The sequence below is a fragment of the Oreochromis aureus genome, linkage group 1 (assembly GCF_013358895.1).
Source record: "Oreochromis aureus strain Israel breed Guangdong linkage group 1, ZZ_aureus, whole genome shotgun sequence".
Classification (NCBI taxonomy): domain Eukaryota; kingdom Metazoa; phylum Chordata; class Actinopteri; order Cichliformes; family Cichlidae; genus Oreochromis; species Oreochromis aureus.
This window is the reverse complement of record NC_052942.1, coordinates 34,381,133-34,397,673: the sequence shown is the minus strand read 5'-3', so window position 1 is coordinate 34,397,673 and position 16,541 is coordinate 34,381,133. Positions and strand designations below refer to the sequence as shown.

At 37.8% G+C, this 16,541-nt stretch overlaps 1 protein-coding gene across 2 annotated transcripts; it reads right to left on the bottom strand.

The window, feature by feature from the left end:
- Positions 1 to 3,637: 3,637 nt before the first annotated feature.
- Positions 3,638 to 12,958, bottom strand: LOC116325525 (semaphorin-7A-like). Of its 2 annotated transcripts, XM_039612988.1 has the most exons (15): positions 12,586 to 12,958; positions 12,209 to 12,261; positions 10,329 to 10,459; positions 10,179 to 10,214; positions 9,976 to 10,074; positions 9,653 to 9,746; positions 9,286 to 9,393; positions 9,044 to 9,186; positions 8,708 to 8,886; positions 8,383 to 8,488; positions 7,639 to 7,834; positions 7,323 to 7,438; positions 6,942 to 7,087; positions 5,980 to 6,041; positions 3,638 to 5,519 (listed from the first exon to the last, which is right to left on the bottom strand). In XM_039612988.1, exons 2-15 carry the CDS (start codon positions 12,225 to 12,227, stop codon positions 5,167 to 5,169), a joined length of 1,788 nt encoding a protein of 595 aa, XP_039468922.1. In that variant the 5' UTR covers positions 12,228 to 12,261; positions 12,586 to 12,958; the 3' UTR covers positions 3,638 to 5,166. The 2 variants fall into 2 exon arrangements, with proteins under 2 accessions (XP_039468922.1, XP_031602310.1); XM_031746450.2 differs by having other exon boundaries at positions 12,209 to 12,956.
- Between the last annotated feature and the right edge of the window lie 3,583 nt (positions 12,959 to 16,541).

Below are 16,541 nucleotides of genomic sequence, written 5' to 3'. Positions count from 1 at the left end.
CACCTGCAGTTGCTCTAACATGTATTGTGTTATTGTGTCAAAACACTTTGGATGTCAGACTTCAGTGACACAAACCTTGTGGCAAAAAAGCATATGACAAGATTACATACACTGCATACAAGTGCTGGCCAAATGGAAACCTACAAATTCGCTTCCCCTTCATGACACGCACTCAGCTACCAGGAAAATAAGCAGGTGGTTTTGGTGTAGCTCAAGCAACTAAAAGGGAAACTAGAGGAAAATCTCAAATTCAAGAAGGACTATGTAAGGTTTTTGGAAAACGTCATCAAAGAACGATCGACTCAAAAGAATCAGAGAATCAGCTGATGCAGCACAGCGGTACTAGATCGATATTAATCAAGCAACTCTAGAAGCCTCATTGTTACAGAGCTGTTCTGTTCAAACTGGCTTTCGGGACCCGAGTTTCAGTGGGACAAAGAGTCTGGGAGTCAAATAATCAAAGTCAACTCCAAAGCATCTAGTGGGCGATTCTGAGGTCAGAATGAGACAAGAACTACGAATAAAAGCAGTGAAAAGCCTTAAAGGATTCTTAAAATAGCATGCATAAAAGTAGATTCAACAACTTGCCAAAATAGCAAAATAACGTGTCAAAGACAGGAAAAACGGAAGTCGAATGCTTGTAAAATTGGCACAAAGGGCTAGCGTAAAAAGGAAGTAAAAATACTGAATCATGGCAAACTGTCAGGAAGCAAGATGTTGTTCTAGGGTCGAGAGGGCAGTTACGGAAGGTTTTCTTATCTCTGAAAACCTTGAAGCATCTAGTAATTCTATCAAAGTGTGGCATAGTTACACATTTGATTTTAGATAACTGCCATGGAAAGACTCAGCATCAAGGCAAAGGACAACCCGTGAACCAAATGAGAGAAGAAAATTCATGGATAACATAAAAACACGACACAAAACCAGAAGGTGGAATCAATCATTTCTCTGTTCGGTTTCACTTGTTCTCTCAAGATCCTACCATGACCCATGGAAAAACCTACTGTCCATCCACGTTCCAGTAAATGAAGTCGATTAACACTGTGAGGAGAGTTACAGATGATTTGATGATGATTATGATGATCAGTGGCGGTCCTAGCCTGTTTGGCGCCCTGGGCGAACACTCCCTCTGGCGCCCCCACACACAAAACATGTTAAGGATTGTACATTAACATAAAACTGTTGTCCACACACACATATGAAGAGAGAGAGAGAGTATGCATAGTATGCAAAAGGCTACCAAACAGCCATCATAATTCGTCATACAATGAGAACAGGACAAATCAACAATTGACAATGACTAATTAATATTAACATCTGTAACATAATGTATTGTTTGGAGTTTAGTCTGTTATTGTTACTATTTTTACCATTTCTTCTTGGGGCAACTGTAACCCACATTATTTCCTTAGGGATTAATAAAGTATTCTGATTCTGATTGTTTCAGGATGACCTGCCATTATCCAATGACACATCTGTTTACCTGTATCATTTGTTCGTTTCTTCTCCTCTTCTTTCTCTTTTTTCTAAACTGAGCACCTGATGGCTTTGAACTTTTCTTGTCCATCTTCCATTGGTTTTAATTTTGCACTCCAGTATGAACACCCATCCCTCAACCAGAGGATCACCACAACATAACCTAATAGACCTACACCTTAGTTCACAGATTAACTTTGTCTAGGGTGTATTTCTGGGATTTCACACAACCCAGGATTCAAATCATGAATACATAATGGGCTTGGATTTACAACATTATGAATGAAATGTGCTCTATTTGGAACAGCAGGTCTCCTCCCTTCCGACGGGTTATGTGTGAGACTTTAAATCATCAAACTGTAAATTATAAATTTTAAATTTTTATTGATCCCTTTACCCCGAGTCCTAAAGTGTATATTTATTTTCTTACTCTACTATATTTATTGTTCGTTTATTTGCACTGCTGTAACTGGAGCCTCGTCGTCTCGTCTCTCTATATACTGGACTGTATGTAGCGGAGATGACAAAGTTTACTTTGACTTCAGCAGCGCGCAGGCGCACCGAGGGCTCTCGCGCTCAGTTTTCGTGTATAGAATTTCGAAAAAACATCGGTGCAAATTATAAGTCTGTATCATAATGTCTGGTGTTTTCGTGTTTGTTGTTTTGTTTTTATTTTGTTTTATTTTGCGAGTTGGTTATTAGATGCTGCTCCAGCCAGCCAGAGAATCCCCCACCGCCCCGCCCTCTCCTCCCTGTGCCGCAAGCAGCAGGCGCACCTCGCAAACGGAGGGCGCCCTTACTCCCAGCAAATGGGCGATAGAAAACCGATCGGTGCCTATGACATTCCCAATATGCGCTGGCTGCCGTCGGGGCAGCATGAGTACGAGCATTTTTTTTTTTTTTTTTTTTTTTGCCGATGCCCGTGATGCCGCCCCCCATCACGATGCCGCCCCGGGCAACCGCCCGTGTCGCCCGTATCTAAAACCGCTACTGATGATGATGATGAAGGGCAAAGTTCCCTTAGGGGTGAGAAGATCCAGCAGGGGTCAACGTGGAACATCAGTATCTGAATACATCCTCAACCACGAAATCAAACAAACAAAACTGCAAAATATGTACAGAGAACATTTTTAGTCGTCCAGTTCAGTTAGTACTTTAACAATATAGCTGTTTAACAATGTCCTCATATTTGTCATTTCATGCTTAAACTGCTAACCCTAAAAAGGTCCAAAAAGCATCACTTTCAAAACTGAATTAGCCTCATTCTGAACACAGCCCCTGTCCAAAAAGAAGGGTAAATTGGAAATCTGTGTAAAATGTACAAAAAAAGCAATTAATTGCATATCTCATAATGCCCTAGTTTATTTACAATAAAACATATTTTTAAACGGAGACATTTTACCATTTCTTAAAAAATATTTTAATTTGATCCTAGGAACACAAAGTATAAAATTAGTTTTTCTCCACACAAGAGCTGTGGCTAAAGTGTTGCCAGCACGTAGGCTCAGTCTCCGAACAAAAACACTTATCGTCAAGTCTAAAACCACTTCCTCAAGCTTGCCAGTAGGGAGCGCAAAAGACCACAGACCAGGGTTTAACTAACGCATGTCTGACAGGTGACCTGAGGCTCATAATGAGGCTCATATTAGCTGAGTGTTTGGAATTGTTCATTGCTGGGTACTAGCATGAGAGACGTTTACATGTGGTTTACATATCACACATATTACAGGATATATTACAGTAAACTGTATGTCCTTAGCTGTAATTTTTCACAATGTCTGCTGAAGAGAGAGTTAAAATTCAAAAATTTAAAATACCACCGTGGATCAATAGGCTATGATTAGTGGTTGTTGAGCAATGGTGATGACAATTTGCATATTAATGATCAAAGAACTGACCTCACAGTCCATTGTTAATTCATTGGGCTAATTTCAGTTATGGTTCAAATGTACTGTTTATAAGGTTGGGAAAACTGCAGCCAGCAGAGACTGAAGGAGTCACTTGGATAAGTGACAAAATGTTTCTCCCACTGACAAAGCAACATCCAGATGAACAGAATCAACCTTTTAGGATTTACTTACCTGGATGATTGAGCATGCATGAAGACAAAAAATTTAAAAAGAGATAAAAATGAGATAAAAATCTTCACAGACATCTGATGTACATGTTTGTCATTATTTTAGTGGACATTTAAAGTGTTAAAGTGATGTAAAGATAATTTCTTCCTTCACTATCTGAGGTTCCCAAATCAAACCAAAACAGATTTTTGTGTCCAGCAAAAAGTTTCTAACATTCTTTGGAGACCACTGGAGAACTCATACATAATGTCTCTTATGCAATTCAAGATGATTTACCAAATACATGTTTTCATGTAAATTTTAACATGGCTGAGAAGAAATCGTATTGTGACTTTGGTAATATATAGTTATTCTTTTAAATAAACACATTTGTTTGCAATGTTTGCAGTTTCACAGTTAAGTCAAATTCTGTACTGAATTGTAAAGTAATATAATGTTGTATTGAAAACAAATGTGCTTTAAAGAGCACAAAGTGCTTATGTCATCCAATGACTGATCTGTTGCTTTAAATATCTATTGCTATTTATGGCTTTAAAGTTTGAAGAATGATCCAATGGAAACTAAGGCTATTTCCTAATTCATATGACCCTGACCTTTGACCTTGAGGCACCACATAATATAAATTGCTGTACTATATCTTATTTATCTTTACCCATATGACTGGATGATAATTGGCCAAAATCTGTGGCTTCTACAAACCGTATAAACTTCAGATTTTAACATATATTATAATTCCCTCGAAGCACAGGCAGACCCATGTGGGTTTCCGTCACTGGTTTATTTGAAGACTTCTCTCCAAAGCCACCGTGCAAACTATACAGCATTAACAAAATAAACACACACACACACACACACACACACACACATATACACACACACACACACACAGGAAGCAGAGAGAGGAGAGAATAAACAAGAAAGCTAGGCCTCCACCCTGGTGGAAGGTAGAAATTATATGATACAAATTGATAAGCACGCATGTAGGAGTTAGATAAACTATTACATAGAGCACAGTTACTGTATTCTCATGTGGAGTAGAATAATAGGCACCTAAGGATGTGTGATTAAGAGTAGAGACGTGACAGGATGAGAGTTTATCTGTGAGGTTAGAAAGACGTGAGTGTACATCGCAGTTTCTGCATAACAGGAAAGAACGGGGAGTGAGCAGGTGGTTTGAGATCGGGGCATCCTGACATTTGCAGCAGGCATAGGAGGTTGTTTTGGTAAGATTGTTATTGTTTTATGTTAATGATTAGCCGTTAAGGAGGAAACGTGATTGACTTGTTTTGGGTGAGGTCTTTACATCTACATCTGTACATCTACAGTGGTTTGTATTTATCTCACACTTTCTGACTGATGACTGGTGGGAATTTGGGGAGCAATGTCTTTCCCAAGGACATTGTGAACTGAAGAAACTGAACATCCAATCTCCACAGTGAATAGCCTTCTTTACCTTCTGAACCCCAGCTGCTGTAGATGCTCAAACATGTATCAGAAATGTAGAGATTTAATTTTTTTAGTAAAAACAGGAAACAATAGGGACTTATGGTCCTTCATTTGCAAATTTAAGATTTTATAATATTTAACAATATAATACATCAAATCTGAGGCTTTAACATGAGAAACTCTGAATCAGAACCACACTTAGACAACACCAGATGATTGGGTTTAACTGTTGGCCCACCGCTTTGCTCTCCTGTAGTTCCTGGAGCTGTAGTTGGTACTGTGCCAAGACTTTCCTGTAACCCATTTCCTCTGATACACAGGTGTGGGTTCCTTCCTGCTCAGGTCCCATGCTGTTGATAAAATAAAGGCACTGATCTGCCTTCCAGATGCAAGATGAGGAGTTTTGAAGGTGCTGCCAACTGTACTGAGCATGACGAGATGACATTGAGCACCGCAGAAAATGCTTTGCATGAAGTCTGACTTCATTCTTTTCTGGATTTGGAATGGGACTTGTAAATTCTGTGGAAAGAACACAAGAACGTCCCTTTAGCTTTTTTTTCTCCTTCTTTCTAGTCACAAGTGGAATGTAGTAAGATCCTCAGAAAAATGACTGGAACTGCTTTTAGGAGGCAATGGGCACGCTATCAGATTTTGTAGACCTAAAAAAGAAATTGCTCAAATGTGTAATGAAAACATTTTGGTTTTCAGTTTGGAATAAAATGAGGGACTGCAGAACCAGAAATATTTTAGCATCTAAGTAAAATATGCATTTTAGCTGTTGATAAAATATTAACATGAAAAGAAAAACATTTTACCAGAGAGTAGGCACGGCACTGACAGATATTATATAATTCTCAGAAGACTCAAATCTTGCTTTCAAGTAGATAGCTTGGGGTACTGTACAGATTTTGCAGTTTTCATCAATTTGCTGGAGCTTTTAGGTGTTCGATTACTTGTGCATGTGCCTGAATTTAAATACCTTGCGTAGTGTCGTCTCCACAGATGCCAAGGTTCCCAGTTGCTGCATCATGCCACCTCCCACTGTAAAGGCGATGCATGTTTAAATAAGGCAATAAGCAACCATGATCCTTAACACGGATTTAAGAAATAAACAAATTATTGAAACTCAAAAACTCTATTCCATTAATTTAAAAATTAAATTATCTTTATAAAGTATCTTGACAACACATCTTCAATGAAAAGCTATTGAACATGAAAATAAAAATAAAGAAATAAAACAAACTAACACAGTACCAAACTTTTAGATACTGCAGCCAATTTAGAATCACAAATTAACTTAACATGCACCTAACACTGTGAACTGCTGGGAAGAAGCTGGATTATGCAGAGAGAACCAATGTAGGCAGTGGGACAACATGCACTGGATTCAAACCCAGGACCATTATGCTGTAAGACAACAGTGCTAACCACTGCAACACTGTATCATCAAAAAGATGATGGAAAAAAGGATGTGCAAAGGGTGTAAATGAGGCCATGACAGCACTCTACTTTCTTCTTAATGTATAGTTTATTAGCTACATTTTATTATTCATACTAATTCAAATAGACATTTCTGCCAGTGATTTCAAGTTATTTTGGCTGTTAATCAACAGCAGCAATTCACATGTTGGTAATTATGTTAAGTTAAATCTGACCAATACTTCAGAGGCAGTAGTAAATCTTGTGAATTATAGCGTAAGCTCTTCAATATCAGTCCTTTGGCTGGAGGCCCTAAGAAATTAACAATTTAATATTTCTGTTGATGTATAAGGATGAATAGCATTTAATACAACTGTTAGACCTTGAATGTGGTGAGGGACAACAACTATACATAGCTTGGGTTTGTTTGGATTTAGATAAAACTTAAGGGTGTGTCGTTTAATTGTTGGGTCAACAGTTATTGTTCACAGGTCACAGGTCTGCAGGTACATAAAGTCTTACTTTGAATCAGGGGTGCAGTGGGTGCCATCCCAGCCACAGTAGGGATCTCTGGATAGCATACAGTCCTGGCAGGTGTCTCCATACTGGGAACAGTTTGCTATATCAAGTTGGACCAGTTCACTTGCAATATTCACATACAGCTTTTTCTGCAATTATAAAAAAAAGTTTTCTTATTGTTAAAGGTCTACTAGTAAAAATGGAAAAAAAAAAAAAAAAAGCTAATATAAGCATGTAACTTACATATAAAGATGTAAGTAAATGCTTGTCTCTATGATGTTTATAATTTTCCTTTAGTTGACTAAAACAATTATTTAAAGCATCAACAATTTCACCTTCATGGTTGGTGGGGACAAAAGTTTTGTAGGCATCATTGTTACTCACAGAAGTTTGGTGAAGGATGAGGCTGAAGATGTGTGCTTCGTGGCTGAACGGTCGATACTCAGCGATGACAAAGGTGTGACTTTCATTGTGCAGCACTTTTTGAATGCCTCCATTGTCTATGGAAAACCACAAAAAAGAGGAGGGATGATACTAAATATGATGACTTTTCTAAACACACTACCTGTTGTTTTTCCAGTCATATATTAGTACAGTGTACTTAAAAGTTACCTTCTGTTACAGAAACACATTAAAACATTAAAGTACATTCTTTGTAACATTTAGTGTGTCCTACTTCAAATTATTTTTTTTTACTCACTTAAAGATAGGAAGATGACGTTCTGATTTCTACTTCTGCTGTTTGGTTTACTGTCAACTTGGATGTGGGTATACTTGTGATGATTAAAGAGAAGAACGCCAGAGTTGCCCACAGGATGAACCAACTGCTCCATCTCTGAAGTCTTGTCAATCTTCTTCAGGGTGTCCACTTGAAGCTTGGTGCTATCATTAACACACTGAAGAAAAAAAGTGCTCAATTTAATAGAGCTTCATACCAGGTGTGGCCCTATTTTACGCCGTGAAGATGTCAAGCCTTTTTTTCCCTCTTGCTGCATATGAATACTTTACTCTGATAATGCTGGCAGATTAACCATTTAAAATTCAAAACCTGTTATAGGATCAGTGAATTAGGAGAAAATCATGTCTCTAATTTCCAAGTTACTTGTATTAAACAAGCTTAATACACTTGATTTATTTGGCATTTTAATGAGGCCTGTGTTTACCAAAAGATATAGCTAAAACGATAAGGCCAAGCAGTTTGTGCTTTGTAAGTATAATTACGTAGTTGGTTGGTCACACAGTCTAGTTCTTAAACCTGAAAGAAAATATTTAAAAGTGTAAGCAATATTTTACTCAGTGACTACACTTAACCACTTGGTTTAAATTATAATAAAGGGCTATTCTATTCTTGTCTATATACTCCCTCCAAAACAGGTTGGAATGTTTTTGTTATGGGACCAGTTATTACATTTTTCACATCAGACCAATTATCAATATTCAATACCGTCCTTGGCCTGTCCATTTGGTCTTTTGTGTAACCTTTGAAAGGGGAGTTTTTGAAGATGTTATTGATGGCTTCAATCGTGTAGACACAGACAGCACTCATTCCCCTGCAGGGAGACACATTGTCAACAGTTTAGTCTGAGACATTTGCAGCAATATTGCTATTATTTGCAGTAAGTGGCAGCATTAAAAAAATCAAAAAATACATAATATGAGTGAAAAAGAACAAATACACACACAAGACAAAGAAGGTTGCACTCTGAGAGTAAATTATAACTATATTATTAATATTATTAGCATCAAAATAAATATCATCAGAGTCCTACCATTGATTTCTAAAGAGTGCATAGATCTTTGTATCCTGCCATCGGTCTGCATCCACAGTGGAAACATCCACCAGCTCAGAGAAATGCTGTTTTCTCTCAGGGTCTCCACAGAAGAGCCTGGCATTCATTTGGGATGTCCAGGTAAACTGCAGGTTGTTCCTAGGACCACCAACATCTGTCTAGAAGAAATGCAATTGATTAATAATTGGAAGAATATTTATGCAAATATAAATCTTGTTTTGTAAAGTGGTTCTGATGCTGTTAATTTTTTTCTTTTTTGGAAAAATGTAGGCATTATCTATTTAACTCAAACTTCCCCATTCATTCTGCTCTTACCATGCAAACCTGGGTCACAAAGGGGAGCCACATTTCACTGAACAGTCCAGTGTCTTTGTTTTTCTCCCTATAGAAGCCATAAACTCTGCTCTGGGAGGGATCCTCTTCGCGTTTGCTGAGCACCAAACCTACATAATACTGCTCTAAACATTGAAAGACCAAATAATTATCTAAATCCAAACATTTATAGTGATGTGATTTCACTAAATAAGGTCTCTCTGGCTCTAACTTTATGAAAATACCTTTATGGTGGTTCTTTGGCCGCACTCTTGCTTTACCAAATTTGTGAATGCCAACAGATTCATCATATCCAGAGCGTGTTAGGTAGAGATCTGTACTTTGCTCAGATTCTGGAATAAACAGTTGCAAATTGAGGTTTTATAGGGATGTACAAACAGGGAGAAACTAGTTCAATATCACAGTAATAGGGAGAAGAAGCAACCGTTAAAAGGGACTGATTTAAATAAAAGATGTTAGTAGTTTTGACAAAAGTACAGACTTTCTGTAAACACACAAGGATTAAAATTACAGAATCATAGAAAAAAGGTGAATGAGGAAGCAGGGATTCATCAGCAGATTTATTAAAAAGCATCTTGTAAAAAAACTCACCTGCAAGGGCCGACAGGTCACCCTCCTTTATCTTAAATGTGCTTATATCTTTTATTAAACTCTCCTTGCATATCGATGGCTGCTCTGTGAAATTCTATTAAAAAGAAAGAACAGTTTATCTTAATGTATCCCAACTAATGTACATCACAGATAGCACGCATATATACCCAACACCCTGTATCCGTGATGTATTTGCTTTCTTTTCAGAAGAGGGCTGTTTCAATTAAACCAAAGTAGAAGTAACTTATCAACCCTGAGCAGAAACACCACAACTACCAGTTCCCAGTATTATATCAGTTCTCTGTCACAGTAGTCTGTCCTACCGAGTTACAGCAAACTGTTTCATCATCAGTGGCTCCACACACAAACAACTGGTTCGCATCTTCCATCAGGTGGACCAAAGTGATGTTATAGCTGCAATCCTAAATGACCAGATGAAAATTGTTTGTTAGATTTCTTGAGTGTTCAAACAATACAATTTGACAAACTACTTCATTTTTTTTGTGTTTATCTGTTCACTGCTTACACTGTTGCAATTCTCCAACCGCATCGATTTATGACTCTGTGGAAATACATAATGCAGGACTATTACTTTCCCATGATATTAATATAAAGATTGATTTATTTCAGAGTATTCAGTACAGTAATTTACTGTGATTATACAGCTATGTTCTACCTTCTTCTGGTTTTGAAAGTTGTAGGTATTCAGGTATGTTTTTCCAACAGCTAAGGCAGTGTCCGGCTGCTCTTCTAGAAGAATCTGTACTGGTGGATCTTGGGGAAGACTGAATCTTTTCATTGCAGTTTCTAAAACAAATTTTAATTTTTATTTATAATGTGTGTGTGTGTGTGCGTAATATATATTGAAACTGGACAACATGCTCAGATGCTCAGAGATTTCTGGAAACCAAAATAAATTTGGTTTTGGTTTAAGAACCAACTTTAAACCAGTTCATCATATTTGCAGTCAGGAGGTCCTAATGAGAAAAATGCTCTTTAGACAAAGTCCTCCTGAGGTCATGTAAAGGGTATAAAATATCATTTTAACAGCGGTTCTTTCTTAGCAAATACTTTGGACAGATGAACAAATGAAGCAACATTGTGTAGCACAATACTTCATTTCAATTCATAACATTAATATTACCATTGTCACCATTTTCGATCACATTACTCAGACTTAATGGATTAAATGATATCGACTATATCTTTATGTGTTTGCATTTAATTTACACCTTCTTTCCTGTAGAGCTGCCTTTTAACTATTTAAAGAATCACAACATCACTGCAAACAAAAGTTGAAGCCAGTATGTTAAATCAACATCGCAGTCTAAATCTAGATTCATTAGCTTTCATTTAATCAATCTTGAAAACTAGTGGTCATTTTTTAATCACTTTTGCATCCTTGATTAACAATGAAAAACCACTTAAATCACAACAAAAAATCAACGGTGCTTTAATATAACTAAACACAGCAACTTACTAACAACTAACATCGCTGAGTATCGACCATTCAGCCACAAACTAAGAACTTACATATTATTGTATTTCTTTATCTAAAGCAGTGACGTTCCTTAAAGAAAATCAAAGTAAGTAGTTCTTGTAAAGTGAAATCTACAATTCAATTAGACCAAAGTCAAAGCGTGTCTCTCTGTACCTCAAACAGCTTTCTGTCTCATTGGCTGCTTACACAATCTGTTAAAATACTGACATCTTGTGGCCACAGTTGGCGATTGTATCTGGAAGAAGGCTTGACTTTTCATTTAAAAGCCACAAATCTAGAGTTTTGAAATTATGCTACATAAATATATAAATAGCATTATTAAACATTAGGCATTGAAATAAATTAAGATGTTTAAAAAAATTTTTTTATTCAATTTAATTTCTGATGAATTCACTTATTGCATGATGTCCTACAGAAGAGGATTAGGGTCACTGAAAAAAAAAAGAGTGGGCACGTGTTTTTTTTCTCCTTTTCCAGAATTCTGACAAAAAAAGTCAGAATTCTGAGAAAAAAGTCAGAATTCGGAGATTTAAGTCAGAATTCTGAATATAAGACGTGCCCACTTTTTTTTCAGTGGCCCTAATCCTCTTCCATAATGTCCTGCCTGGAGTCTACCTATTAAAAGAAAAATTTCATGCTGTCGCTATCCCTTTGCTGAGTTCGAGTATGTACAAAATAAAACACAACAGCAAAACGTTGTAAGGTGCAGTCATGTCCTCTACTACAGGATCGTCTCCGGTCAACCAAAAATCAGTAATCATAAAATATCATCACCCGTCAGCTTTAAATCAATAACTTTTCAACGTCATTACTGCAACCTGTTCAATTATACACAGGTGATCACTATCTATAAACCAGTTTTATTCCAATGTCACTGTTTAAAAATTTTTTTTTTTATATTTTTATTTGTTCCCATGAACAAAAATTCAAGTGCACACATTCTTTCTATACTTCAAAATTAAGATATTTCCCTTTCTTTTGTGTTTCTGGGTTTATAACTTTAACCTGACATTTAAAGTATCGATGTAGAACTGAAGAAAACAAATATTCCCTACCTTTTTCTGTGAATATCATCCTTGGTGAAGACGCAAAGTTTGCCTCAATCCGACTACAGAGGAGTAAAAATAATAAATATGCCGCTAGACTCATCTTTTTGACCGTCAAGCACGGTTGTCTGAAGATTTGAATACGATTTTGTGAAGAACCCCCCCACAAAACAACACAAAAAAACCACGTTCGGATTGTCCAAAAAGTCCTGTTTTTTCTTGTTAATAGCAGGGCCTACGCTGGGGCAAGAGGGGGCAACGCCCCTTAAATCAAACTTTTAGAAGCTGAGAAAGAAAATAATAGATTACCCACAAACTGAATATGGACAAGATTTAGCAGATGAAAAATCCACTGGAAAAGGCACAGATGAGATGATAGCTTTCACCTCTTGTTCGCTGTTTCCACTCCGTGGTCTGTTTGTGCTCTGTTGTGCACAGGCTTAAACAGCACTTGGCAGAGATCTCTCCCCCTGGGTAAACATCCAGTCACGTCTGCAAATGGCCCGGTGTCAGGCAGGGCGGAGCAAAAGGAGCAAATCTCTGTCGCCAAAATAATAGCGACTCGTGAAAAAAATTAACAAGTAAAAAACAAACAAAACAAAACTTCTATATTTGTACAGTCAATGGGGTACTAGTCCATTGTTCTTCTCACACTTTCAGTCTGGTAGAGAAGTTTTTTCTTCTCGATCCAACAAGCACTGTCAGCCTGTCTGCTGAGCCAACTCGACTGGGGGACCTGTGTTTGTCAGACCCCGGCACAAAGCCCCGCCTCAACTTTCAACTCTGAGCAAACTTTAAAATCGCTGTGATTACATCAGTATATATGAAACGAGAAAACTGTTGAGTGCACTTTCCACCCCAGCTTCCAGCAGCTCACAAATTGAAAGTCAATGCTGTGAGATGCATCCTTTTTTCTAAGCTTTTGAAAAGTGTGTTGCTCCTCCTACCTGTACCAATAGCAGTAGCTATGATGCTGCAGTTGGTACATCAGAGACAGCAGCTTGCGTGTCTACTCCTGTGGCATCAACAGGCACTGCTTCTTCTGTACCTCTGCCAACAATTGCTGCCCCAAAGCAACCCGCGCAGCTACCCAGTGATTTAGATGGCAATACACCATCCCAGCCAAGGGTAGTTACCCCAAACGTGTATTTGTTGGTGCAACATTAAGATCATTCAATTCTGCCTGGTACCGCACACGACCATGGCTGGAGTATTCTGTTGTGCGGGACGCATGCTTCTGTTTCCCCTGTCGGAAATATGGCAGCACTGTTAAAGGGAGGGATTTAGTTTTCACCACTAGTTTTAACCACTGGAAAGCAGCACTTGATCGAGACAAGGGGCATGTGTCTAGCCAAAGCCATGTGCATGATTCAATCATCTGAACTGGGCATAAGGGGGGGTGGACTGTGGATTCAATGTTGGTTGGTACAGCACAACTTGGAAAAAAAAAAGGTTACTATGTCAAGATTATTGGTAGTGCTATAAGGTTTCTTAACGTAAATGAGTTGGGGCTCTGTGAGATTGCAGAAACCTTGAGAATGATGCAGCGAGTAATGATGATGACATTGCTTCAGGTAGTTTTCTAAAACTGATGAGAGAAGGATGAGAAGCTAGTAAGCATTGCTAAGGGTATCCCAATAGATGCAAAATACACATCTAAGGATATCCAAAATGAAATTATCCCAACACTGGTTGAGCTGCGGGTAATTGGTGTGTCTTCAGCATTGTGTGAGAGCAGTTCTGTTCCAAACAGAGTTCAGTTCCTTGTAAAATAAGCAACCTTAAAATAAGAAAAAAAGGAGAAAAAAGTTCGAATGTTCCGTTCTAAATCTGTTGTGTTGTACAAATTAGTAGACATAGTGAATTGTTTTTGTTTTTTAAAATTACTATGCCAACCCTTTTTTGTTTTGTAAATCTGGCTATAATGAGAGGTCTTATTTTATTCCTACTTTAATTTGCAAATTTATTTGAGAATTAGGCCATCCAATTAAGATAAATATTATTTTGTTGGTTGCAAAGATCTGGATGGATCATTTATTTCATTCTTTATTGTATTTATTTTTTTATTGTATTTTTATTTTTTATTTTTCTTGACTTGGTGAATTTACCTTTTTTAAATAACTTGGCTCACCCTTTTTAGTTTTGTTAATATTGGCAATAGTGAGAAGTGTTATTGTTGGGTTTGAATATATTTGATATAGGTCATCCAGTTGAGGTAAATGTCATGTTTTTAGTTGTTATAATCTCATGAGGGGAAAACCCCTGAGGGTTTGCCTCCTTAACGTGGTCATGGGGTTTGCTGTGTCAGTGACCCTAAGAGATAGATCAGCAGAAGCATAGTCTTCAGGTGGGACACCCAAGTTGGACAGGTCTTAGGGTAGCGGCTTGACAAAGTGCAATCCAATTACAAAAACAGTTATCCAGAGCCAGTCTGCAAGAGTGTAAAAAAGGTCAGGAGGCTTTCAACAAACCCACTTCACTAAAAGACTATAATACACACAATGTGGAAATTGTCTTAAACATGCATTCGTTATAACTTGCAGGAGGTGACTCCTTGTCTTGAAAAGAACTCCAGTTGCTCAAGTACTCACTTGGTATATGATTGTTATGTGTTGCATCCTCCTCCCATATGCACTTCTAGTATTGCTCCTTCTACAGCTTTGATGGGGATGTTCTCAAATTGTTCCCACTGAGAGTACACCTTGAATGGTTCAGTGGAATTATCTGTTTTATTCTTCTGGTTTCTCTCTCTTCTATCTCTCTTAAAGTGGCTAGCCAAGACTTTAAGTCTTCACTTCACAGCTTCCAAGGCCTCAGATATGGATAGCTTGCGGTACTTCTTACACATCCCTTTCTTCATCACACCTGATGTGTGTATTTTTTTTCTTTGTGGCATTAAATATTTGAATATTTCAGTCCTCTTCGTTTCTGAGACAGGTGTTATAGACAATATTGTATACCAATATGAATGTTACCATCTATCATGTAGAGAACATAAATCTCCAGCAGATGGCAGTGAATGATCATGTGATTATTCATCTGCAATTCAAATTAAACACTTTCTAGACTTTAGATAAAAAAAAATAGCTGCACCAGTTACGTTATTTTTATTCAGGTGAGTTATAAGAGCGTTATAAGAGAGCACGTGAGTTGAGACAGCCATAACATCCAAAAAGACAAAATCTCATTTACATTAGTTTTATTGTCTCAGTATGAAAACTGACCACCAACTTTCAACATAGTAGTGAAAGCAAAAATACTGGATACAGTGATTAAAAATACATTATAATAATGTCACTAATTTTCTAAGTAAATATATTTCTAAGGGTGCTATTGACATGAAATTACCACCCATCTAACCCGAACATTCCAAGAAATCAAACCATAGATGTTCATAAATTAAGTTAGTCGTAAAAATAAGAAATGACACAGGGAAAAAAGGAAAGGGAGACCCAAAAAGTCATCGGAAATCATGACACCAGCTCAAATCTATCAGTGATTAGAAAGAAATCCTGCCACTTAGTGCAAATTAATATCAAACTTGGTAACGTATCTCATTACCTCATTACCCAGGTGTCACAAAAAACATCTTGACAATGAGCTCTCACAGGAACTTTGTAATCTTTTGTTGCAAAAATAGTGATGGAATTGGTTACAGAAGAATTTCTAAAATAGTAAATTGCCTGTATTTCTATAGCGCTTTACACAACCAGTAATCCACCCATTCAGATGATGGCAAGCTACATTGTAGCCACAGCCACCCTGAGGCGCGGCTGCCGGACACTGGCGCCACCAGGTACTCTGACCACCACCAGTAGGCAATGGGTGAAGTGTCTTGCCCAAGGACGCAACGACTGAGACTGTCCAAGCCAGGGCTCGAACCGGCAACCTTCCGATTACAAGGCGAGCTCCCAACTCTTGAGCCACAATCACCTTGTGCTGAAGGTTCCAGTGAGATCTGCTGGGGCCATAATCTAGAATTGGAAAGAACATAATTTCACCAAACTGGCAATGACAGGGTGCTCCTGCAAGATTTCAGACAGAGGAGTGAAAAGAATGATCAGAAAAGGTGTTCAAGAGCCAAGGGTAACAGAAAGACCTGGAGTCAGCAGTTGCAGTTGTTTCACAGAAAGTAAGCAATGCCCTCAAACTTTAAATGCATGCACCATGGCCTGTTTGCACGCTCAACATGCAAGACTCCATTGCTAAAGAAAAAGCATGTTTATCTGTGTTTAAAGTTTACTGAACAACATTTGGACAAGCCTTTGAAACACTGGGAGAATATAGTCTGGAGACATGAGACCAGAATTCAACTCTTTGGATGCCATAATGCACACCATGT

Coding starts and splice junctions, on each gene's coding strand:
- LOC116325525 (XM_031746450.2), bottom strand. CDS start 12,302: ATGAGTCTAGCGGCATATTTATTATTTTTACTCCTCTGTAGTCGGATT. Junction 7,439..7,638: donor CGTCATCTTCCTATCTTTAA/GTGAGTAAAAAA, acceptor GGTTTTCCATAG/ACAATGGAGGCATTCAAAAA. Junction 6,042..6,941: donor CACTGCACCCCTGATTCAAA/GTAAGACTTTAT, acceptor TCGCCTTTACAG/TGGGAGGTGGCATGATGCAG.